General features: G+C 42.2%; 1 protein-coding gene across 2 annotated transcripts in view; it reads left to right on the forward strand.

The window, feature by feature from the left end:
- The window catches only part of sdk2a (sidekick cell adhesion molecule 2a), an 84,214-nt gene that overhangs the window by 48,183 nt on the left and 10,489 nt on the right, over positions 1-25,542 (forward strand). For both annotated transcript variants that reach the window (XM_046042851.1, XM_046042857.1), the window contains exons 2-34: positions 920-1,026; positions 1,301-1,448; positions 3,810-3,943; positions 7,618-7,729; positions 8,146-8,336; positions 8,558-8,641; positions 8,771-8,965; positions 9,426-9,542; positions 9,785-9,952; positions 11,456-11,558; positions 12,380-12,556; positions 12,830-12,966; positions 13,627-13,774; positions 14,977-15,117; positions 15,492-15,673; positions 18,483-18,598; positions 18,794-18,989; positions 19,090-19,188; positions 19,309-19,500; positions 19,681-19,802; positions 19,963-20,072; positions 20,335-20,485; positions 21,936-22,173; positions 22,273-22,388; positions 22,566-22,755; positions 23,130-23,228; positions 23,370-23,564; positions 23,664-23,865; positions 23,997-24,100; positions 24,356-24,426; positions 24,555-24,690; positions 24,919-24,975; positions 25,390-25,491. In XM_046042851.1, the coding sequence (XP_045898807.1) occupies positions 996-1,026; positions 1,301-1,448; positions 3,810-3,943; positions 7,618-7,729; positions 8,146-8,336; positions 8,558-8,641; positions 8,771-8,965; positions 9,426-9,542; positions 9,785-9,952; positions 11,456-11,558; positions 12,380-12,556; positions 12,830-12,966; positions 13,627-13,774; positions 14,977-15,117; positions 15,492-15,673; positions 18,483-18,598; positions 18,794-18,989; positions 19,090-19,188; positions 19,309-19,500; positions 19,681-19,802; positions 19,963-20,072; positions 20,335-20,485; positions 21,936-22,173; positions 22,273-22,388; positions 22,566-22,755; positions 23,130-23,228; positions 23,370-23,564; positions 23,664-23,865; positions 23,997-24,100; positions 24,356-24,426; positions 24,555-24,690; positions 24,919-24,975; positions 25,390-25,491 (4,564 nt within the window). In that variant the 5' untranslated portion in view covers positions 920-995. The remainder of the gene's footprint in view (positions 1-919; positions 1,027-1,300; positions 1,449-3,809; positions 3,944-7,617; positions 7,730-8,145; positions 8,337-8,557; positions 8,642-8,770; positions 8,966-9,425; positions 9,543-9,784; positions 9,953-11,455; positions 11,559-12,379; positions 12,557-12,829; positions 12,967-13,626; positions 13,775-14,976; positions 15,118-15,491; positions 15,674-18,482; positions 18,599-18,793; positions 18,990-19,089; positions 19,189-19,308; positions 19,501-19,680; positions 19,803-19,962; positions 20,073-20,334; positions 20,486-21,935; positions 22,174-22,272; positions 22,389-22,565; positions 22,756-23,129; positions 23,229-23,369; positions 23,565-23,663; positions 23,866-23,996; positions 24,101-24,355; positions 24,427-24,554; positions 24,691-24,918; positions 24,976-25,389; positions 25,492-25,542) is intronic.

The raw sequence follows: 25,542 nt of genomic DNA on the forward strand, positions 1-25,542 counted from the left end.
CTACTCACAGTCTGACTAGTCCCCTAGACATAGACAGACACTCGCAGGTGGCATTGTCTGATTGCTATCGCTGGCTACCCCCTCCCCACATGCACGTTCCCTCTCCTGTCTGTCTTTCTCCCTCTCTCACATCCCCCCCCCCCCCCCCCCCCCCCCCCCCCCCCCATCTTTTTCTTCTTTCCCTGTCTTTCCTCAGCATTTGGCTGAGCTCTCACGTGGCTTAGTCTCTGGGTCTGCTTTTCAGGCCAGCCCTCTGCTTGTTATTCTTCACCAGCCCTGATCAAAGAGGAGAACTGGAATCCATTTAATCAGACCTCCCCCCCCCCCAACACACACACACACACACACACACACACACACACACACACACACATCACCCACACTCCAACTTCCCACCCCACCCTGAATTGCAGTGCAGGGGAAACAGGGTAGACCGGCCGGACTCTACACTCCTAAGTGGTTGTAGAAACCAATTAACAGTTCTGGGTTTATCTAGCTATCATTTCACAAAAACCATTTAACATGAATGCCCCTCAGGGGAAAGACACGATATGGCTGCCTGGGACTAACATGTGACAGGTGCTGGTATTGATTCAACTGACTGAGGATACAGGATAACAACAGGTTTTTGTTAGTCCTGCCACTCAGAAACTCTTCTATCTTTGTTGTTTGCCCCACAGCTGGCCTAAAGATTACATTCTTCATACAGTCTTAAGTTTGCTATACTCTCCAGCACCACAACGCACCAAATCCCACTTCAAGTGGAATGCCATTTAAGCTGTGTTTCAGGTGCCCAATGATACATCTCGATTAATTTAGCATCTTGCGAATTGGGGAATACAAGCGCCAACATGACAAATGTCGCTGTCTGTCATGCTGATGATGACTAATGGCACTTTGTGTTGTGTGTGCCGATTAGGTACCTGATCCCTTCGCTGGACCGGCTGCACGCCGGCCACTACCGCTGCATTGTGAGAAATCGAGTGGGCGCTATAATGCAGTGCAGTACTGAAGTGCAGGTTGCCTGTAAGTGTGGGTTTATTTCCATACATCTCCAGTTCTGACAGCTTAAGGGGAGGACACTGTTTTTGTTAAAGGCTTGTCATGCACAGTATGTGGATGAGTCACTCAGAGTAAAGGAGCTTAGTTTTTGAAGAAGGTACATGATGTGGTACTAATGACAATTCTTGCTTTTCATTTGATTTGTTGCTGGCATGCACTTCCAACAATTTCCCTAGTATTAATTCAATGTTTACTCCCCTTCTTTTTCATCCCTTCTTATGCTCTTTATGACTGCTAGATATGGGTGGTTTTGTGGAGGGTGAAAGGTCTCAAACTGTATCCCAGGGTGAGGGTGCTCTCATCCACGCCCCGCAGATACACAGCTTCCCCAGGCCACAGATCACCTGGTTCAGAGATGGCCGTAAGATTCCCTCCAGCAGCCGAATGTAAGTCAACCTTCACCTTCAGTTTGTTTAGTTTTAGCAGAGCGTGTGTGCATGTGACTTGTGTTTTTCTGTGCATGTCTGAACAAGTGCTCTCATATATGAGTTGCTGGTGAACGTTGAGTTGCTGAAGCAGAATATCTTTCACTTCAGAGAACTCCAAGAAGTTCAATACTGCTCACAGATTTTCTACAATCCCCCACACACCATGAATGAAGTTGAGCAGAGTAGTTGATGAACGAATGTTGGCGCAGGCCCTGTGTTCATCATTGAATCCCCTCTCAGTGATAAAGCGGGTTATTATATCGCCCCTATTGACTTTGCAGGCAGAATGATTGAAAGGTAGAGACAGAGCAGGCAGCAGGGGAACCAATTAGACAAAATTGGACAAAAGGCCTCCATTGATGATATGTTTGACTGACAGCCCTCACCCCTGGGTGGATTTGTGTGTATGGGGTGTGTGTGTGTGTGTGTGTGTGCATATGTGCATGTGGTAACAATCTGTGTGAGGCTGTAAGTGCAAAGTGTGGGAGTTCTGTGGGTGACTGTATATCTGAAAAGGCTATGCTTCGAGTGTGAGTGTTTTTGTCTGTTCAGATATGCAATTTTCCTGAAGAGATACTGTGCAGGTAATCACCTGAGATTAATTTTGCCACTCAGACAAATAGAGGTAGACAGTCCACACAAATCCTCAGAAATCACCTCCTCATCTATTATTCAGCAGTGAGCTCTGCCATGTTGTAGCTGACATGCAGACTTTTACCCTGAGTTGCGTGCTCTCGCTTGAAGAACAGATTGGTGCATGCACGCTCTGGCTACAGGGCTCCAACAACGCAGTACAAGCACTGAAGGAAATTGAAAGAAAAACCTCAACCCCTTCCATGTGTTTCGACCAATTCCAGAGCTGGTTACTATGCAGCTGACTCTTATCAGAAGTGAAGCGGTGAAGCTTTTCTCTGTGACAATAAGAGGCACTGACAGGACACTCTGCATTTAACGCTTGTTTGCTCGCTTTGTGTCAGGCCACATTGATATTCACAGGCGTGTGTGTATATTGGTGTTTATGTGTTTGCATGTAAGTGTCTGTTGACTCGGTTAGAACCACGTCTCCTAATTGTCCAGGAGTGTGTCTGTTTATCCTGCACTGATCAGGCAGATGCTGGCAGATACGAAGAGCCTAATCTTGCCGCGTGCTTAACGTCAGCTCTCATTTAATGGGCCCTTCTCAAACGTTTTAGACCATCAGCCAAACTAACATTCAGCCGTTCTAAAGAAATAGGTTGGTATTTTTCAAGCCAGTTGCTATTGCGTAGGTTTTACACTTATTCATCCTGTTTAATTGTATCCTACATAGCTTTTCATAAGTTCTGTTAATGCAGTTAATGTGGGACAAATCAAAAATCCATTTTAAGCACAAAAGACACTCCACAGATCAGGCAAGCTGAAATTACATGATACAACACATTATAGTGAGTGAGTGGTTACAGCATTTAAAGAAATATTGGGGTGTTTCTGTGAAAATTGAGTATATTTCTAAATTAGGGACTTTATGTACTTAAGCTTTCAGCATTTGTCTGTTGCCATTATTCAGCACTATATACTGGAGCAAGTTGCACAGAGATGGACTCTGACTGTGACTCACATCTTACAACTATACTACAAATACGCAACAACAGCTACATTCATGAGTTGTACAAAAGCTACTGTAGGACCTATTAATTTATCTGGATATATTAAGAATCTTTTCCAACCAAAGAAAACGTGGCCGACTGGGCAAAACTCAGACTGGCCTACAGAGTCCATGAGACAAGACCAGCCTAACTTATCTTAAGCCACCTGGGAACATACAGCAATTGAAATAAAGGTACGCTTTGTATACCCACATACTGACTTACTGCGGGAACGGTGTGCATAAAATAACAAGATAAATTATGAACTATCTCTTTAAGGCACTGGTACCTTGTAGATAGACATGCTCATAAAACTTGTTTTATATGCTTCATTTCAGACATAATGTGTGTGTGTGTGTGTGTGTGTGTTGTGTATCAGTTTACCCTCAGGATTTATTGACTGTGAGAAACAAGCACTCACCAGCCTAATGATATGAGTGTATATGTGTGCTTGTTAATGTGTGTATGTGTTTGGTGTGTGTTTGGGGACATATTTTGGAATGCCGAAGTCAGAGGCAAATTGGTTACTTGATTTAGCTACATTCGGCACTACCTAAAGTTCTTTTTGTCTTTATTAGGGTAAAGTTGAGTATAAGTGAGTGTCATGGGAATGAATGTAAGGCAATGCAGTGTCCTTAAAAGCTAAACAAATGTGTGCATGTGTGTGTTTGTGTGTGCATGAATATTCATCCAGTGCAATCACCCTGGACAACACGTTGGTCATCTTGTCCACTGTGGCCCCTGATGCGGGACGCTACTACGCCCAGGCAGTCAATGACAAGAATGGGGAGAACAAAACCAGTCAGCCCATCACACTCACAGTGGAGAGTAAGTACACATGAAGACACACACACTCATTCAGGTGCACATGCAACCACACACATTTAAGCAACAGACTCCCTCGCCCACTGAGTGAAAGACACTCATCGCTGGCAGATTGTCAGCATATTGCATTAACAGGTTGTTGCAGATGAATGTAGTTTAAAAAAAAAAAATAAAGTTTTATTTGTCATATTATTTTTCAGCTCAACACTTATTTATTCAACATAGCAGCTACACAACAGGTGGCTCAGGCAGATGCTAGAAGCAGAGATTGCGCCCTCTACTGGTTCATCGTATCACTCCTTTCTGCCGTTTCTTCTCTCTGTCCAACAGACATAATCATACACATTACCTTCACCCAAATAGTTGTCCTCTTGTTCTGCCATCCTCCTCTAACCTCTGGCTTGAGCAGTGAATTACGGTCATAAGATGCCTTTTAGGTGGAGCTCCAGCAGCACCTGTCTGACTGACTGGATGTGCAAGCTCATAAAGTGGACCTTCGGTTTTATCGCTCCTCACAAAAAGTAGATTTATGAAAATGACACTGAGCGAACCAGGTGATTAAACATACACACACCCACACAAACACTCACACATCAGATTAGAAGGTCGGCCTCACTTATGAACAACATGTTCACAACTTAAGGTTTGGCATTGGTCACGCTAGTATGGCTACATGTCAAATCATGCTTTGCCGAACCTGACGCATCCCTATCCTCCCACCTCTGTCACCTTTTTCCATCTAAACAAAATCAGTCTGTCTCTGTTTAGTACAACTAGCCAGTTAAAGGACTCCCTTAATATATTTCTAACTAGCGGGCCCCTAAGATAATATTTATGATTTTATTTTATACCACATATAAAACAACCTTTGTTAAAAGATATCACACTCATAGGATTTGTCTTATTTATCTGATAGAAGTTTTGACTATTGTATGATGATTTTAAATATCTCGCTCCAGCATCTGCTCATCATATTATTAATACAAACAGTTTATAATTCAGCACTCAATACGCATGACACAGCAATCTGTGGGGACCAGATATCACTGAATATCACTGAATCTGGCCTTGTGGATCATACAACCGTATTTTGCATCTGAAAGTCAATGAGTTTTTTACAGCTGCATTTGTTCATTTTAGCAATTCTGTGGAGAAAAGACAGAAAAATATGCAGTAGAGGGAGCGTGTTGATCCAAAGGGAGCATACAAATGAGAGAGAGCCAAGTCTAGTAAAAAGCAATCTGACATTGGCTAGTACTCCAATTGGACAGACATTTTGCGTTTTTGTTTTATTCTTTAGAGTGTGAAATTCACTACAGTTGACTTAGGTTTACATTTGTCTTTGAACATGGACAGATGTAAACAATGTGGTGACATTAGTAGCAGGAATTTGCTATGCAGGTCACCATGTTGTTTACTTTTCCCTTTTAATTAGAAGATTACACACTTGAGGTTTTCTCAACACTGAGAGTTTATGAACTGAACGACATTAATTAATGTCTGCCAAGGAACGAGTCCTTTCTACTGGAAAATAAAATGAGTTATTTGACAACTCAAATGGATTCCCAGTTGTCACTGTGTCCCTGGCAAATAGACAACAGCGAAATATTATGAAATTTTAACTTAACTTAACAAACTTGTTTCAATATTATATTTACACAAAAGGTTTGATAAACCTTAAATAGATAGAAAGTTTAATATCTGCACTCTGTTTGCAGGGGACAATTTTACACAGGAGCTCCATCAACAATTGACTGCATCAACAATTCCAATCAATGGACCATTCATAGATTATTTATATATTATGTGCTGTTTGTACACCTACCAATTAGTGATCTTAATAACCAGTTTGCTTACTCTTGATGTCTTACTCTTCTTGCTAGAGGATGAATGTTAGCATTGATAGAATTCTTCATCTGCCCTCTCCATCAATCACTTCTTCTTCTCCTCCTCCTCTCCTCTCTCTACATCTACTTCTTTTCCACGGAGACCATAAGACCCACAACAATCAAACTTTTCTCATAATCTCACCCTTTAATGAGGCAACAAAAATTTACATCAATCAGCCAAATGCATGTAATCTAACATTTTAGCCAAGAAATTCTGATCCAAGTGATTTGGATTTTTCCTCATAAATCCCTTGGACCTAGGCAAATCATTGCAACATGTTTTTATTTCTTCTTCTTTTCAATTTTTTGACTCATCTGACGACTGGACAGAAAGCTGTTCTTCATGGATTGATTGGTCTTCACTATGCTAATTGATACTAATGTCAATAATGCCCTCAAGATTATGCTTGTACCACCATAATGAAATGGACTAATTGGGAGGTCTAGTAGAATTCAAAAACCTTTCAGCTGCACAATTTGTCTATTACTTATCCATCAATGGGTAAATCCTCTGCCTTTAAATATGCCTTTTAGACACACACACGCACACACACACACACACACACACACACACACACACACACACACACACACACACACACACTCACATCTCTTTAAAAGGACAAATTTTGCCTCTACATTCAGATTTCTCGCTTCTAAACCCAATTTATGTTTTTTGTCTACAAAACATGATAATGCATTTTAGGGTCAGGGTCCACCACTTACCTGGTTTATACTTTTAAATACAATAAGCATCTTATTTGTCTACTGTGAACATTTGTACTCTAGGCCATGCTTTACAGTGATTTTAAAAATTCAACCTCAGCCTTATGCAGCGTAGTTCATTCAGAATTTATCATGTGGGCGCCCCACAAACAAATTGAATTTCACATTGTAAATTGTATTTTAACAACTTATTCAATATGCTGTGTTAAACTGGGATTGTAAAATTGTGAAATCATGATTTTAAACTCTACAACTGAAAAGCTGGAGACTGGAATGAAGCAATCAAAAGGGAAGCAGTGCCAAATAGCAATAGCCCATCAGGAGGGCTGCTCTTACATTCAGGCTGTGTTTGTAGAGGAAACTTTGTCATTACACTGAGATTCCACAAAAATGTGCCTTGAATGGGTCTGATTTCCAATGAGATGGCACAAAATAACAATAATCATTAAATAAACTTGATGACGGACCCTGTTAACTTGGGGTAGCCTTGAAAAGAAGTATGGAAATGCACATTGGCACATACAAACACACTTGCATGTATGTATACAGACTCTGCACACAATACACCGTAAACGTGCAATCACTCACATACATACATATAAACACATAAAGAGCGCACAGCCCCATACCCATACTCCTGGGAGGTTGGGGGGAAAATGAGATCAGATTCAGAGAAAGATCACTGATTGAGGGCAGTGAATCGATGGTTGGCTGGAGGCTCTGTGAAACCCATGAGTGATGGTGCTGCATTTAATCGCCTTTTGTGTTTGTCTCAATTATGCTACATAATGGCTTCTAACACCTGGTCTAACACCGTGCTCAGGAAACACTGTGTGCTCTAGAAAAAGGATCTAAAGTAAAGACAGAGGTGTTAATAGATGGGTGATAGCATGCTGGCAACTTGCTGGTGAAAGTGACAGATTGTCAGTCTCTACGTAAGGATCAAATCATGCTCAGTCGGCTATAATAGGTAGAAGCCCAGGCTTAATCTGAGGTCTGCATGTTGTATAGATTTTTTCAAATGTTTATATCCACCTCTATGCATTTCTGTGTGTCTGATAGATGTGGGAGGTCCTGCAGACCCCATCGCCCCCTCTATCATCATCCCCCCCAAGAACACCAGTGTAACCATGGGGAGAAACGAGGCTATCATGGAGTGTGTTGCCAATGCGAGGTAAATTTCAACACATGGATAATGAGGAAAATGCAAATGCACATGGAGGAACATGCACACATTATCAAAACACCTCCACCTTCTCTCGCCTCCACATCTGATATTTTGTGATTTAAATGAATTTTGAAATCTTTTGTTTGAACATGATACAAACGTATTTTGTACGTCTTTCATTTTGTACCTCTCCTCCATTCTTCCCTTTGATTCAAGGCTTCACTCTGTTCTCCCTACCTCGCGCAATCCCAGGCCTGAATTCAGACTATTATCTCCAATTCAAAGACTTAATCAGAATGACAGATGTATCCCATTGCTCCCTCAATGCTCCATAACCTTGAAACAGAATATGAATCTGTATTAAAAACCACATTCCCTATCTCTTGCGCTCTTTTTCCCCTTTTCATCTTTTTCTACACCAGACCCCTTGTCAAAATGAGTATTACTTGGAGGAAAGACGGGGTACTGGTCAACACGGGGATCCGAGATTTCGGCCGTAGAGTGGTCATCAGTTCGCCTGCAGTCAGTGACAGTGGCTACTACGAGTGTGAGGCATCACTCCGCAGTAGCAGTGTCCCCTCAGTCACTGCCGGGGCCTTCCTGCATGTTCTCGGTAAATAACCCTCAGTTTACATTTTAACCTCGCACAGAGCAGCTGAACCTAAATTATCCGAATATTGAACCAATGTGTCATTTTAGTTGAGTTGATGTTTCCTGGAGTGGCACTGCTAGTTCACCAGAGAAGGGCAGAGATAAAAAAACAACAAAACAAAGATGATTTGTGAGTTGTTTTGAAAGGCTTTAACGTTTAATTCTTTTTCTTCTTCGAAACAGAGTATCCTCTGTTTGTCAAAGAGCCACCAAGTCACATCAGTGCAGAGATGGAGAAGGTGGTGGATATCCCCTGTCAGGCACGAGGTTAGTGGTGTTTGTTTATCTCTGTACTGTTGCGTGTGTGAAAGAGCAAAGAAGTACCAGAACAAGAACAAAAAGAACAAAAGGGTTACAGTGACAAGGGAAAAAATAAATCCTCTCCTTTCTCTGCAGGCACACCGCAGCCAGACATAGTGTGGTATAAAGACGCTGTGCCCATCAGCCCGGTAAAGATCCCCAGGTACAGGGTGTTGGTAGGAGGTAGTCTACAGATCAACGGTCTCCTGCCAGATGACACAGGGATGTTTCAGTGCTTTGCCCGCAATCCCGCAGGAGAGATCCAGACAAACACCTATCTAGCTGTTACTAGTACGTCCCCTTGAACATTTTTCAAAGCTATCTGCATGTCTGCTGCTTAATTCTGCTCATCCTCCCCTCTCTCTTCCCTCTTTTTTATTCTTAAATCCGCTCCTCTGTTCTCGTTTCTAATCCTCTTTTCTCCCTCTCTCTGGCTTTCCTCCTACACCCATCTATCTGTATATCTCTTTGCATTGACAGATTTGTCGGGCAATTATTTGCTATTTTTGAATCAAAGTATGTGCAGGAGAAGCAGAGAAACGGAGGCGCCTTGTCAGATTCTCAGAGCTGTCCCTGAGAATGAGACCTGACAGCCGGCCCTTTTGTCAAGTCTATTAAGCTCTCAGCTGCCGTCTGCTTTATTAGGGAGAAAGCTGTTTATGTCTCTCATTATCACCTCTGTCTCACCTGATTTTGTTTGTATGTGTGCGTGTGTGTTTCTGTGTGTGTGGCTGAACCCCTTCCCTGTCAGGTATCGCTCCCAACATCACTGCTGGCCCCTCTGACAGCGCCGTTATTGACAGCATGTCAGTCATTCTTCATTGTGAGACCTCAGGAGCCCCACGGCCAGCCATCACCTGGCAGAAAGGTACGTGGGTCAACAGCATTCAAGTCCTGCATTTGGGCTTGTCGAAGTTATGCAAGAGTTACAGAAAGGATTCAGACTATGCATTTTCTCCAAACAAGCTTCTTTACTTTTGCTGCACTGCTTTCACTCCTGTTTGTTTTCCCTGACATTTCTCCAATACCCTAATCTCTCTTTCTCTTTTTTCCCCCTTTTTCCCCTGTCCTCTATCCCATACCATCAATCATTTCTGCCCTTCCCTGCAGGTGAACGTGTCTTGGCCAGTGGCTCTGTCCAGCTGCCCAGGTTCACCCTGCTGGAGTCGGGCAGCCTGCTAATCAGTCCCTCCCACCTGTCTGATGCTGGTACCTACACCTGCATGGCCAGTAACTCCAGGGGCATTGATGAAGCTTCAGCCGACCTAGTGGTCTGGGGTAAGCATAACAGAAAGTGAATACTCTGTACACACCATTCATATTGCTTGCATTGTCTGTGAACCCGTGTCTTCACTTCATCCAGCGCATGTAGAAAATACGGTAACACTTTCTATGAAGGTCATCACTATAATGACTTATGCATATATTTATAACACGATATAATGCATCCATAAGACATTATAACAATTGTTATAATCACTTACAAACATGCATTAGGCGCTATAGCAAAGTTCATAACGTATTATGACCTATTGATTTAATATTTTATAACTAAGAGTAATACCAGTTTATATCAATTTGCGGCAAGAATCTCCAACCATGTTCCATAACACATTATAACCATCGACTCTGCCTCGTTATAAATACACTTTAGTCACCATTTACAATTAGTGATATAAAATGGAATAATAGCTTATAGTAATGTTTAAAGTTATATAGCATGTCTTTGTTTGCTTTAAGTAAAGTGACACACAGGAAAACAACTTTTATTTATGTTTCTTCAATTTATGAACAATCTGTATGGATTTTGAACATTTTGCAGTATAGCACAAAAACACAACTTAATTACATCAAGAAAACTCATTGTCAGGGTGGTGAGAGATCACTCAAGAGAAGACCTGTTGCCGACCAACATCATGTAACGTTAATGCGAGGCTCAGATGTAATCACAGATGAATGGCGAGCCTATGGACAGGCCCTAACAGATGCAGTGGACGATTAAAGACAACCACTTCACAAAACGTAGCCTATAAAAAAGACATTTTAAAGTAATTGAATGGGCATACTGTTTGGGCAGTAGGAATGAGAATCTCTTGGCACCTCACGATTCGATTTGATTAAAATTCAGATGGTGATGATCCATCTTGTGTAAATTCTGGATAATTACTAAACATTTCGTTTACACATTAAAATCCTAAAGAAATGTCTCCTCAATTGCTTGTTGTTATGGAACATGGTCAGAGATTCTTGCCGCACATTGATATACACTGGTATTACTATTACTTATAAAACATTAAATCAAAAGGTCATAATACATTATGAACTTTGCTATAGCGCCTAATGCATGTTTGTAAGTGATTATAACAACTGTTATAATGTCTTATGGAAGCATTATATTGTGTTATAAATATATGCATAAGTCATTATAGCGATGACCTTCATAGAAAGTGTTACCGAAAATACTATAAATATTTTAAACAAGAAAAAGAAACACACTTCTTTTTTAATCCATAACTTATAAATTACCTGGTTCCTGAAAGTCATTGTCAAGATATTCGGCCTACAGTTTAATGACTAATGCATGTACTCATTTCCTGTGCATAAAATGACAAATTTCAGTCCTGGAAAGTCTTGCAAGATACACCACCCATCAGAAATACTGTGTGAATCACTCTGTTTCAGAAGGACATTGAGTGAGAGATGAGACCAAGTCCAGTAAGCTCTGTTCAATCCGCTGTTCAAACACAGTCTGTGAATAACAACCTCTCTGTGTGTTCCCAGCACGTACCCGCATCACTAAACCGCCACAAGACCAGAGTGTCATCAAAGGGACAAAGGCTGTTTTGACCTGTGGTGTGACCCATGACCCCAGTGTCACTGTCAGGTAATGATGACATCCACTTGCAATATCTGTTGGAATTTTTTTCAAGTATGTAGTCTTCTTTTATTCACAAACAATTTTTAATAAATGCCAGACATCACATACTTTTTTGTAACTATTCCTTGATGCAACCCTAGTCTAGAAAACACGCTTGGGTATCAATGTCGTGCTTAATTAGTTTATGAAATCTGCAAGAGATCTTATAGTGTTTATCCACCCTTAGACGACCTCCTATGGGAAGATTTTGAAACTCTTAGAGTCTGATTGAGGAATTAGTCCATCGCTTTTCCTCACTCTTCAGACAGACTTGAGCATGATAGAGTGTGTGCACATGCATCTGTCTCCGAGGGAGTGAAATGATGTCTTTGGAGCCCAGTGATTAGAGTGCCTGTCACCTGTGGGCCCAAGGCATTGATCAGATCGCGGGGTAAACAGATGAATATGTAAACAGAGTAATAACTTCAGACAGCGCCTTTAATTAAACGCAACACAGAGGAGATTAGCTGGAAAGCCCAAACAGACGCAATTAATCACAAGAGCTCCTAGTGTGCGCACGCGTGTGCGCCTATGTATGGTGTTGGGGGGGGCTGTACTGTATGTGTGACAGAGAGAGATGTTTTTCAGATACAAATCACTTAGCCATCAGCCCCACAGGGCTTTTCATTGGTGTTAGCGCCTTCTGTGTTTTTGCTGGATGATCTGACACAAAGCAAACGGATTTACTTTCACCACGCTTACAGATATAGAGTGTTAAAGTGTGACTGTGTGTGTTTGTGCGCCCTGGTATGTGTACTACTCTTACATACACATGTTTGAACCTCCAGGTATGTGTGGGAGAAGAGTGGCTCAGTGATTGACGTGAACACGTTGCCCCGCCTGCGGCTGGATCCCGACGGGACCCTGCACATCTCCCAGACGTGGTCGGGTGACATTGGAACATACACCTGCAGGGTGACCTCAGTGGGTGGTAATGACTCCCGCAGTGCCCACCTCAGAGTCAGGTCTGCATATTTGCCTCATGTCTCCCCTGTCTTATCTTGATGTCTGTATTTTTTTTTCCCTCTCTTATTTATGTCGGGCCACAACATGATAGATGGATATTTTCTCCGCTGTTGTGGTTTATCACTGCTCTCCTCTAATCCATCAAACCCTCTAATATTTACAATGCAAGGCTCTTGGTTTGGCTGTTTGATTCTGTTATTTGCCGCCTCTCTTGTCTGATTCTATTCCTCTTTATCACTTGTCCCCTCTCACATGTATACATGTACATGCAGGCAGCTGCCTCATGCTCCAGAAAACCCAATAGCAGTTCTGAGTACCACAGAGAAGAGGGCCATCAACCTTACATGGGCCCAGGCCTTTGATGGCAACAGCCCCCTGATCCGCTACATCCTGGAGGTCTCAGAAAACAGTGAGTGGTTTATCACTAAGGCACCAGTGTCACCATTAACAATGCATGTTTCTCAAAAAACTGATGCATTTCCTTTTAGTCATTTAAAAGGAAGCGCTCATTTGCAACCCTTCTTATTATGCACCATTTCAGTTGTCTCCCTAAAATCGCATCCTCTCTTACCTCCTGCAGTCAGTATACCTCAATTGCCTCACCTGTACGCTTCCTTGCAAATGATCAGGAGAACCAAATTGTGTTGATGCCCAATGCTCTTATCTCCCTTTCGCTTGATAAAATCAAAGAAGTGGGAATGCTTTCACCCATAGAGAGTAAATCGGTCAGCCATTTCTCATCGACGCTCAGGCTAACTGAGAAGATGACAACTCATTAAAAGGAGAATGGATCCGAGGATGCAGATGGGATCTGGTTTTTGGATAATTGAATTTCAATCTGATATTTAGATTGAGTGTACACAAAATAAATGACTTGTTTTTTATCAGTAGCCGCAATATTATGACTGAAAATGAAACAATGGCGTGCGCTAATAGTCTGGAATAACATTGGATTTAAATTGGAGTTTGCAAGTGCTGAAGAGATTTTCCTCAAGAATGTAAATGTTCTCACAAGGTCATTTACTGTTCACTTGCTATTGCTCCTAGCTCTGTTTATTCTCACTCTCAGATGCCCCTTGGACGGTACTGCTGGCCAACATTGAACCAGAGTCTGTCGGGGTTACTGTTGGTGGCCTCATCCCAGCGCGATCGTACCAGTTCCGCCTGTGCGCCGTCAACGATGTCGGCAGAGGCCAGTTCAGCAAAGAAACTGACCGGTGGGTACTGCACTCAGCTGCCTCTGCTGTATATTAATAATGTTGCTGGTAGACTGTGGAACTTAATGTGTATGCTTGCTGTGAGTTCAGCATTGCACTCTGAAGGCTTTCACAGTTCTGGAACAACCCGTTCTTCCCCCTCGACTTGGCAGTTCAATAGAAAATTCCGTGATTTTTTCCTGCTGTTTTTTTGGTCTTCACTCCTGCGGGAGTGAGTGAGAGATGAGCCAGCTTCGGGATGGGCCTTTTCAAGATAAAACTGTGAATGAGCTGAAATTGCGCTTTGTGACGACTTGATGGGTGCGCTGACCCAGCTTCATCTCTCTCCCTCCTATTAACTGTCTTTGCCGTATTTCATGAGCAAAATACAGAGAGGCTTGAAAGAGGCAGAGCTTCACACAGAATCAAATCTCAAGTGAATTTTCTTGACTGGCAAGACTAAACGGTCATCATCATGCATGCACACCCCACACACACTCATAAACATATGCATTCTTAGCTCATTACAATTCACCTATGCACACTACTGCCTGACCTTGTCCACATCAGCACAGCCCATTTGCTGCTTTTATACCTGTGGCAAGGAACTCCCTCAAACTGAAAGCCATCACAACCCATCACGCACCTTTTTGCACCACACGCTCATTCACAGAGCTGAATTCCTGTGTGAATGTGCGCAGACAAGAGAGCACCACAGGAGGGTGACTGAGAGTCGGTGAGGGTGCAGGGCTTTTCTGAGGTGTCTCTCTGGCACACCTCTTTGATCCTAAACACTCTGCTTCATCTCCTCCAAAGCAGTGCTCCGGTGCACTGGGAAGAAATCAAGATGTCATCTTAAATTGACTTAAGGGAAAAGTCTGTCTGGATCTCTCTTTCTTGTTCTTTTATATCTTTCTCTCGCTCATGCTGGCTCTCTATTGTGCTGCTCCATTTTTACCAAGGCCTGTTTTATCCTTGTCATGCCACAGCAAGATGTCCCTCTGCGGACAGTATTATAGAGAATATTTTTTGGATAAAGACACAGCCACACTTATCCCAACTTTCCTTTATGGTGTTCAGAAAAATACAAAAAGTGGGCTCTATTATGATTTGATGTTGATGATGAAATGGGATAGAAATATGCAGAAACACACGATAATGAAAGCATAGTTTCACCCTTTGTCTCTTCTATCCCTTCTCCTTTTCTTCCCTTGCTGCCGCAGACTAACTCTCCCTGAAGAGCCTCCCAGCGCCCCCCCTCAGACAGTCATCGCAAGTGGCCGCACCAATCAGTCCATCATGATCCAATGGCAGCCACCCCCGGAGAACCATCAGAATGGTCCCCTCCAGGGCTACATCATCAGGTAAGAAGACCATGACAACCTGCCTAATTTCTTCCCAAGGATAGGTGCCTGTCAAGGGCCAATGCCATTCAGAAGTGATAATAACTGTTATGTCAGCTCCTTTTCTTCCTCTCCATTTCGCTTCGTTCTCGCTCACTGCTGCAGTAGAATAATTGGTGTCAATTAAATACCTTCCTCTCCATTCATCTGTTGTCACCTCTCTTTTTGTAACCATTTTAAAACTGTTCTGCATGGCTTCTCTTCCATTACAGTCCTCCCTCCCTCTCTATTTTTTCTGAGAACCTGTTCTAATATATTTATATTCATGTCTGTCTGTGTGGTCTCTGTCTGGTCTGTCTCTCCCCCTCTCTATCGATTACTCCCTCTGCTACCAGGTACTGTCTGTCAGGGCTTCCAGTGGATTGTCAGATGAAAAACATTACCAACCCAGACCAGAACAGTCTGCTCCTGGAGGACCTCATCATCTGGACCAACTATGAGATCGAGGTAGCAGCCTATAATGGAGCAGGAAGGGGCACCTACAGCCACAAAGTCACTGAATGGACACTGCAAGGAGGTAAGGGCTACACAAAGGCTTTGTATCATATATACTGTATATTCCCAAGAAAGCCTACAAGCATTCCAAGCAGCCAAGTTAAGTCAGGTTATGAATTTCAACATTTTTCCTGCAGCTTAGATGCTTTAAGTACGAGATGGCTGTATTTGGTTCTACAAATTCCATTAATTACCTCCGGCCTCATCGTGTTAGTCCCTTGGATAATGTTAAGCCTGTGGCACAAAACCTGACTGATAGTTAATCCAATCATCTGTTTTTAACAATCAGATAAAAAGAGTTTTACAGCCAGGCTTTCTCTGCAGAATGATTTTAAAAATCCTTTCCTAACCTCGAAAAGGTTATTCCCGCATTGTTGTTCTGAAGACTACTTACACCTGTCTCGATCAGAAGTCAGCAGTTAGGGCAGAAACCAGGAGCAAGGCTTTTAAAGGAATGTAAAAGACGTACAAGAAAACGGCTAAGTGCTTTTTGCCTCTCAGCATTGTCTATTTGTTTTTGTCAGGTTTTATCTAGTTCATTTAATTTCTGGTTAAAGTGCTGCAGTACTGTACAACAAATTGTGTGCAGACATGAGCCAACAGCTTCATAATCCAAACCACATTCTTTTGTTGATTTTTATTCTATCACCTATGGTTGCGTTTACTGTTTTTGTCCTCTGAATTCTGTTATTGAGCGTTGTTTTATTTCACAGAAAGTAAAATGTTCATATTGACCACCTGGAGACGTCAGTCGGCCTCTATCTCAGCACATATTTAATTGTTTCTGCACATAAATTTCCAGGTGATGATGTGCGTAAGACATCTGACATACCTTTCAGTGTTGCAAAAGCAAGCTGCCTCGGTTGACTTCTTTTCTCATTGTACAAGAGTAGTATAATTAGAGCACACATTGTGAACTTTCCCCGGTGTCATACAGCTACATATTTCCGTCACAGCCAGTGATTCCGACACCTTATGTTCCTTGCCTACCTGTCTATTCAAAATCTTCAGAGGATGAAAGTCACTTTTGTTACTGTGAAATTAAACCAAGTCAAATCTACGATTATTGTTGGTACCAAATCTAAATTGAATACACAATCTGGTATTTCAGAACAAACTGAGGTATAAAGCCAAAGTGTGATTTTACAATGTGACTCAACCATAAATCTTGCATTAACATGCTGAATTTTTTTCAAGAATCATAGGCTATAGCTAATGCATCAGCATGTTAAAATATGAATCCACGCTTTTATTACAAGAAGACTGAATAATGGTCTTTTTCTGGCTTCCTAAAAAGTATGTTTTTAGATCAGATTAGATTTAGTTCAAATCACTGCTGCTAGACTTTAACAAACACAAGAAAAAGGAAATCGCTCCTGGTTTAGATATGCTGCACTGGCTTCCAGTTTGATTTTAAATTCCTTTAACTTGTATATAAAGCTTTGAAAGGCTTAACACACTCACATATCTCTGAATCCCTGTCATGTTAAATCCACTCCATGAACAGAGATCCTCTACACCAGACTCACTAAATATTCTCAAGAGAAAATTGGAAGGGTTTCCATTTCCTATTCTGTTCCAGTCCCTGTTCCTCAAATACAGTTATTAGAGAGGGTGAATCAGCAGATATTTTGATTTCATTAGATTTTACAGGTGTTGTATATCAGTTGGTTACACTGGGTTTAAGTTTAAGTTAATTTATTTGGCTTTCTGTCTAAAATACTATACAGAGACAAAAAACTGACGTTCCTTAACCAGGGTGTTAGTCTCATGCAGTGGATCTGAGCCCCGCACTCACAAACTTGCTCGCTGTCCGAGTTGTTATTATAATTGTACTCCACGTAAACTTTAATGACAGTCATTTCTCCTGATCTGCTTTCTCTGGTCTTTTCTCGCTGTTTCATCTTTACATTCCTCCGTAGCTCATTGATATTATGAGCACTGAGCAGGTGTGTGTGTTTGTGTGCATAAAAGATGGCTTTTGCTGCTGTCAGTTTCTTTTGGCTAGATGATTATAAAATACTTGAAATTGACGGATTCTACCTGGAACACATTATCATTAAAACCTTGCAAACTTCAGCATACATGTGATGTTTGATCAGTCGATAAATTAATAAGCGGGTCCAAATAAGAGTCTGGTGCCTCTGCAAATAAACAAATGTACTGCATTTGCAAAGAAGCTCAAGATCGTTGTGTTTAATTAACAAAAATTTGAAACCTTGGAGTTATGGCAAACATCACCATTTTATTTCCGTGTCACTTCCCTTGCAAAAAATAAATAATAATTTCATCAACCAAGTTACTGTCGGGGAATAACAACAACGAACAAGGCATTCATGTTGTTTAACTCAGCTCTCATTAATTGGATGTTTCCGTCATTCACTCCATTAAACGCGCAAGAGCAGATCATGATGTGCATTTAAATACATTCAAAGAGAACTGAGGATAGGAGACGAGAACCAATACTGGCCATTCAGCTTCATTAATGTGCGAGTCCCTGACCTTTTTCCGGTGTTACATCACAATCGCATGCTCACTTCAAACAAACCGCTGCAGGGTTCACCTGGAAGCCGCCTGAGGCAACAGCTCTCACACCCAGTTTGATTGGCATGTACTTACCTCCCCAAATGAGCCAAAATAAAAAAAAAGAATCTTCATCCTGATTCTCACGCTCTAAACAAGGCTGGCCTGAAAGCGCCTGTTTCAAGTTTTTTCCCTTCCTATCTCATCACTATTCTCTCTTTTTCTCCCTCCCTCTGCCTGTCCCTCCCCCTCTCTCCCTCTTACTCTATCTCTCCTTCTCCCTGTTTTTTCTCCATCCTCTGGATCAGTGCCCACTGTGCCACCAGGAAATGTACAAGCCGAGGCTGTCAACTCCACCACGGTGCGTTTTACCTGGAGTGCCCCGAGCCCTCAGTTTATCAATGGAATCAACCAGGGATATAAGGTGAGCAGCCCCTTTCTGTCAACTAGTGCGCTCTAGTGGTCAGAGATAGAAGGGCCCTCAGTCAGAAGTGTCGGTGAATCATAAACTAAACAGATGTGAACCGTTTTTCTTTACTTTTTATTAAAACGTACGTGAATCTTGATGCTACCAGTTTTGTACACATTAACTTCCTGTCCCTTATCACATGATTTCCAGCTGTTGGCGTGGGAACCCAGTCGTTCAAACGAGGTCGCTGTGGTTACGGTGCGTCCCAACTTCCAGGACAGCGTTCATGTTGGTTACATCTCTGGCCTGAAAAGGTTCACAGAATACTACACATCAGTATTGTGCTTCACCACCCCCGGAGACGGCCCACGCAGTCCACCACAGCGGTTACGCACCCATGAGGACAGTAAGTGTTCCCATTCAGTATATTATAGCATTTGTAAAATAATTACTTGTCAGGCTGTTGCTCTGTTCGTTTATTGCCACTTTTTTATTATTCTTTATAGCCCCTGGTGCTGTGGGCCACCTTAGCTTCACTGACATCTTGGACACCTCGCTAAAAGTCAGCTGGAAGGAGCCTCAAGAGAAAAACGGTGTTCTCACCGGTAACCATTAAAGATAACGATATAACTCTGCTTCTCTCAATTTATCAAGTCACCGAGCTGTGTTTACTGTGGACACTACCTACCTACCTACTACTACTTAAATTTTGCCAATTCTTCCAGGCTATCGTATCTCCTGGGAGGAGTTCAACAGGACCAATACTCGAGTGACCCATTATTTGCCCAACCTAACGCAGGAGTACAAGGTGACTGGGCTCACTGCCCTCACCACTTACACCATCCAGGTAGCAGCCATGACCTCCAAGGGCCAGGGCCAGCTCTCAGCCTCCACTATTTCCTCTGGTGTACCCCCAGGTCAGTGTTGAAATCAGAAGATGAACTATTTGACTTTCATAAGTACTTAGTAAGGGCTAAAAGATTTTAAAACAGTCATTCTGCTTTCTGGGACTCAGCTGATTTCCACTCAGCTATTTCTAAAAGCAGTGATAGCTGGAATGTTATTTTAACCTGTCTTTCCTTTATCCTCTTCCGCAGAGTTGCCCGGTCCTCCGACCAATTTAGCCATCTCCAACATCGGCCCTCGCTCTGTCACGCTGCAGTTCAAACCTGGTTATGATGGCAAGACATCCATATCCCGTTGGCAAGTTGAAGCCCAGGTAATACGCTTCATTTCCATTTCAACATAATGAGAACAGTTGTTTGATGACTTAGTATTGGTGCGCGTGTTTTACGATACCAGTTAATTTGTCGATCAATTTGTTCAATCATCAATTTGTTTAGCTGCTGATATCACCCCGTTCTCTCTGTGCATTTCAGATTGGTATAATAGGAGAGAATGAAGAGTGGCTGATGGTTCATCAGCTGGCTAATGAACCTGATGCTAGATCACTGGAGGTCCTGGACCTGAACCCCTATACTTTCTACAGGTGAGCACACACTGTCTCACACACACACACACACACACACACACACACACATATGAATCTAAACATTTGTAACTTGTTACCCTTTGTCTTTATTAATCAATCTTTGGTTCTTTACTCATAAATAGATCCTATTTTACATTATACTACTACAATGACAACATTTCCTTTCGGGCATTATTAAAGTTTCATCTAATCTAATCTAATGTAATCCAATCCACCGTTATATGATTTATCCACCATCAGCTGGTTTCCTTTACCACAGATTCAGAATGAGTCAGGTAAACATTGTGGGCACCAGTCCGCCCAGTCAGCCCTCCAGGAAGATCGAGACCCTGCAGGCCCCTCCAGACATCTCCCCCGCCAATGTCACCCTACGCACAGCCAGCGAGACGAGCCTGTGGCTTCGCTGGGTGGTAAGTTGCCATGACTCATTGCCACTATGATTTTATAATAAGATACATTCCTATTCAGACTTGGACTGATGAAATTTGTGCTGTAGATTTAAGTATGCCTTTGCATGCAAACAAGCTACTTGAAATTGCTATGTGTTTTCTTTTTGTTCCTTCTCATTGGTATGGTGTAAAATCCTGTTGGGACTGAACTGGCAAAATGCCCATGGGATATTAAGTGGATACAACATTTATAAGATAAGCTTTATAAAATCAGATTTGGGCGATTTAATTTTGCATATAAAATCACAAAAATCGAAATGTTCATATATTAAAAGGTTTGACAGTAAATTATGACTTTCTCCATGACAGTTGCCTTCAACTTAATTGTCTCACAAGGATACATTTTGTCACGAAACCTTAATTCAGAACCTTAGACTTTAGCACACTATATTATGTCTTCATTGTATTGTGCTCTTTTGTTCGTGAAATGTTGCCTTTTCCTTTTTCTGTAAATCTGTCCTTGTGCTCTTGGGGCTGTTATTTGATGAATACAGGTGATGGCACTGATAGGGTTTTGGAAAGCTGCATGCACTGTCCTTGATTATTGCTGGTTCCTGCGTCAGCGTTTGTCTAATCTATTCTTCGCTACATCTGTCCATTATCATTGCTGTGCCAGTGCCTGAGCAGTGCCTGAGCAGTGCCAGGCAGCGAGAGACACAGATGCAAGATACTCCTGCAGCTCCTGCAGGATTATAAAGAGTGCATGTTACCTGGATTTAACAGCCGAGGGGTGTCAGCTATGTGATATGGCTCTACAAGTTAATGACATAGCTGAATGATTGTGGGCCTTTTCAAAAGCTGGGTGTTGAACTGTAATAAAAATTTTGTGGTCCACTTCCTGGCACTTTCATAGAAATAAGCCCAGCACAAATTTTGCTCACTTAGCATGCACAATTATGCATGAGTCAGTGTAAGATATACTGCATAGAGATTCCTACTGACTGAATGCCTTTTACAGTGATTGCAAGCACCCCCAAAACACACTTTTGCATAAAAGTTAATTGTAGCATTAATGTACTCAAACCAGTATTGCAGCCATGGCTTTAGTTGCCTTTCCCTACTACATTACTATTACTATATTATAATATTACCTATTTAAATAAAAGTATTAATATATTAGGATTAAGTTATAATTGATTTAACTGATTCAGTGAATGTGCTTTTATTTTCAAACAATGGGTTATTAACACATTTTATTAAAACCTCTCAATACAGTGAAGTGCTGAGAGGGTTTAGCCTCTCCTCCCATATTGCATCTCATCGTTCCTGACAACACCTCTTAGCTGTTGTAAAATCACTGTAAAGTACTGCCTCTCATGGCTTATTGCTTCATTATGCACTTAGTTATGATGTCATTTATATTGATCTTGGTTGAATTGGGGGAATAAAAACCGAAAAAAAATCCTCTTAGCCTCTTCCAGAGTGGGAATACAATGGGAATCCAGATCTCGTTGGCTACCGGGTCCAGTACTCTAAAGCCGGGTCTAAAGGGGGAGTTCTCTCCCATGTCATCATGGACCGGCTGGAGAGGGAGTTCACAATTGAGGACCTGGAGGAGTGGACAGAGTATGAGGTCAGAGTTCAGGCCATCAATGGCATTGGCTCTGGGCCCTGGAGCCAGCCAGTCCACGGCAGGACCAGGGAGTCGGGTGAGAAAGGAAATATATGCATACACATTCCAACCACACACTTCATCATGCGGGTGTGCTTGAAGTGTGCTAAGCTCTGTCCTTTACCTCTTATTGTAGTGCCCTCCAGTGGTCCCACCAACGTGTCAGCTTTCGCCACCACCTCAAGCAGCATCCTGGTGCGGTGGGGGGAAGTCCCAGAGACTGACCGCAATGGACTCATCCTGGGGTACAAGGTCTGCAGAGAATTTTCTCTATTTCTGTAGAACAATGAAATGTAATTAAGATCAGTATTTAGCAGATTGAGCATCGATAAAATTACTTTGAAAGTATGAAAACATCTTTCTGTGTTTACTTTTTTACTCCTCACTTCCAAAGTCATCTAACTGTATAAGATTCACCATGTATTTCAGGTTGTGTATAAGGAGAAGGACTCAGACACAGCTCCAAACTTTTGGACAGTGGAGGGCAACACCAGCCACAGTGTCCAGCTGAGTGGTCTGGGCAAGTATGTCCTGTATGAGATCCAGGTCCTAGCCTTCACACGTATAGGAGATGGAAGGAGCAGCTCACCATCCATTTTAGAGAGGACCCTGGATGATGGTAAACATATCCATCTTACCAACCTGTTAAATCCTGTTGTTATCTTTGAAATTGTATTTTTCTCTTAACAAATTTAAAAAAATCTTTTTACTGTGTTGAGATTATGTAACTTGTCGCTAATCAGTTTGTATCAAGCATTTTCTTGCTTGAGGTTTTTTTTTAAATGACTGAACTGTTCTTTATGTTCTTATTACTCCTTGTTTGAAGAAATATGTTAAGAGAGTTTTTTTAAATCATGTCTTGATAACAATTTGATAATAACTGAATTGTGGCTCTGCATTTTAAAATGGATATATTTCCTTGATCCAGTTTTGATCACTAAATGTATGCCACTCTTGCCTGATCTGTCATTCTGCTAATTTTATGTGTGATAGTACCAGGCCCTCCAGTCGGCATCCTCTTCCCAGAAGTCAGGACCACCTCAGTCAGGCTGATTTGGCAACCTCCTGCGCAGCCCAATGGCATTATCTTGGGTGGGTTTTCGATACACAGACTTTCATCTGTGACTTTCATCTCCGTCTACTATTGTTTGATTTTGTAGTGCAGCTGAATTGTTCTCTTTCCTCTTCCTTTTTTATGCATCATTTTATATTGTTATGGGTTTGTCTCCTTAGCCTATCAGATCACATACAGAAGAAACTCTTCAAACAGCAACGCCGCCACCGTAGACGTGCTGAGTCCCAGCGCACGACAGTACACAGCGTCTGGACTGAAACCAGAAATGGTTTATGTATTCCGCCTCACTGCTCAGACACGAAAGGGTTGGGGGGAGGCTGCTGAGGCGTTGGTGGTCACAACAGAAAAGAGAGGTAAGTGTAAAATACGGCAGCTGAAATCTATTATCTAAATCATTCACCTCTAAATATGAAGTTTGAGAGTGACTGAGTTTGTGTGTGTGTACTCTTCAGCCCGACCACAACCCACGAGCCGACCCATAGTGCCTCAAGAGGAAGTCCACGCTCGCAGAGTGCTGTTGTCATGGGAACCAGGCAGTGACGGCCTCTCCCCAGTTCGTTACTATACAGTCCAGTACAGAGAGCTGCCTGACAGCAACTGGACTGTCCACTCTGCATCAGTCAGCCACGAGACACACTCCTACATAGTGGATAGGTAAATGTGACAATTTTATTCCCCTATGCATCAGCACTTTTTTATTATTCATGCAGTCAGAAAATAGAAGTGAGTAGGGCAGAACATGATGTACATGCCATAGACATTGCACTTTTTTTCTCTCTTTAAAGGTTAAAGCCTTTCACCTCTTACCAATTCCGTGTAAAAGCCACCAATGACATTGGTGACAGTGAATACAGCCAGGAGAGTGAGGCCATCACTACGCTACAGGACGGTAAGAACTTGTGACTGCAGTAATTAGACATGGGCCAAACGTCACCATGCAGAAGACTCATTATAGTTGTTCAAGAACACTTTTGTGATTGTTTGCCTTTACATCCATGTTTTGACTTTTCACAGTGAATACTTTACGTCAACAGCACATGTATTTACTCTCAAGCGGTTCCCTACCAGACTGTTTGAATAATATATTACTCTCCTGAGCTGTGTTGGGTTGCTAACACAAAAAAAATGTTCTCATCTTCTCTAGCCCCAGACAAAGCTCCGACAATTCTGTCTGTTACACCTCACACCACCACGTCCGTACTGGTCCGTTGGCAGGTACGCTGTTGAAAAACTGTGCAGTGTGTTTTGTGAATGGAAGAATAAATAGTGAAAGTGGCATTTGTTTTTTGGGGGGAGTTTGTCTGTTCAGTATTGGGAATTAAGCAGACCTCATCTCTTTGTAGCCGCCCTCTGAGGATCACATAAATGGAGTCCTGTTGGGGTTCAGAGTCAGGTACCGGGAGTTACACTATGACCGTCTACGCAGCTTCACTATCCGCACAGTTAACAGTCCTTCTGCCAACTGGGCTGATCTCACTGGTGAGTTTACTTTTTCACTGCTTATTCATCAGCTACTTCTGGTTATATGCAGACAGTGGTGCTAGCTGGACTATTAAATGTACTTATTTTTACATCCACATATTGCTCTGATGCTTTCAGTAAGGCCTACAGTGTTTTGCAAAATAGACACTTGATTGCCACTCTTTCTCAATCCTGTGAACTACCCTCGTTCTCCCTAATCCCGCCCATCCTCTATCCAAACTGCAGCTCCTTACAGCATCAGGAACTTGAGTGAATCCTCGCTCACCCAATATGAACTGGAGAGTAAGTGTTATATCACCCTTTATGCCTCTCTTCCATCACTCTCCATCTGTTTGCATGTCATTTGTTTAATTTTACTTGCACAAAATCTGCCGTTTGTATGATAGTTTGCAGCAAGTGTATGTTACACCATCCTCCCACTAAGCTGTATCCGCTGAGGGACTGCAGCTTATGCTGTGTATATGACTTTAACTCCAAGTTGGCCTGTCATTATTTCCGTGTTTTTTCTTTCTTTTTTATCACTGAGATCTTCTCGTGTCCCCACAACAACCCCATCTTTTCACCAGTTTGCCTTGTTCAATTTGTGATGTCTTGCCACAGGCATCGCTATGACTGTATGTCTCTCTGGAGTAACTTATTTTTGCTCTTTTATTTTAACTGTTCTATTATAATGCTGCTATGGGTTCCCCCTTGCAGATTTGAGTAAACACAAACGCTACGAGATCCGTCTCAGTGTGTATAACGCTGTGGGGGAGGGTCCCAGCAGTGCGCCACAGGAAGTGTTTGTTGGAGAGGCGGGTATGTTTCCTCTCTCACTGTGCAGCATATGTGTTAGTCTACTTAACTTTA

This window comes from Micropterus dolomieu, linkage group LG02 (assembly GCF_021292245.1).
Source record: "Micropterus dolomieu isolate WLL.071019.BEF.003 ecotype Adirondacks linkage group LG02, ASM2129224v1, whole genome shotgun sequence".
Classification (NCBI taxonomy): Eukaryota; Metazoa; Chordata; class Actinopteri; order Centrarchiformes; family Centrarchidae; genus Micropterus; species Micropterus dolomieu.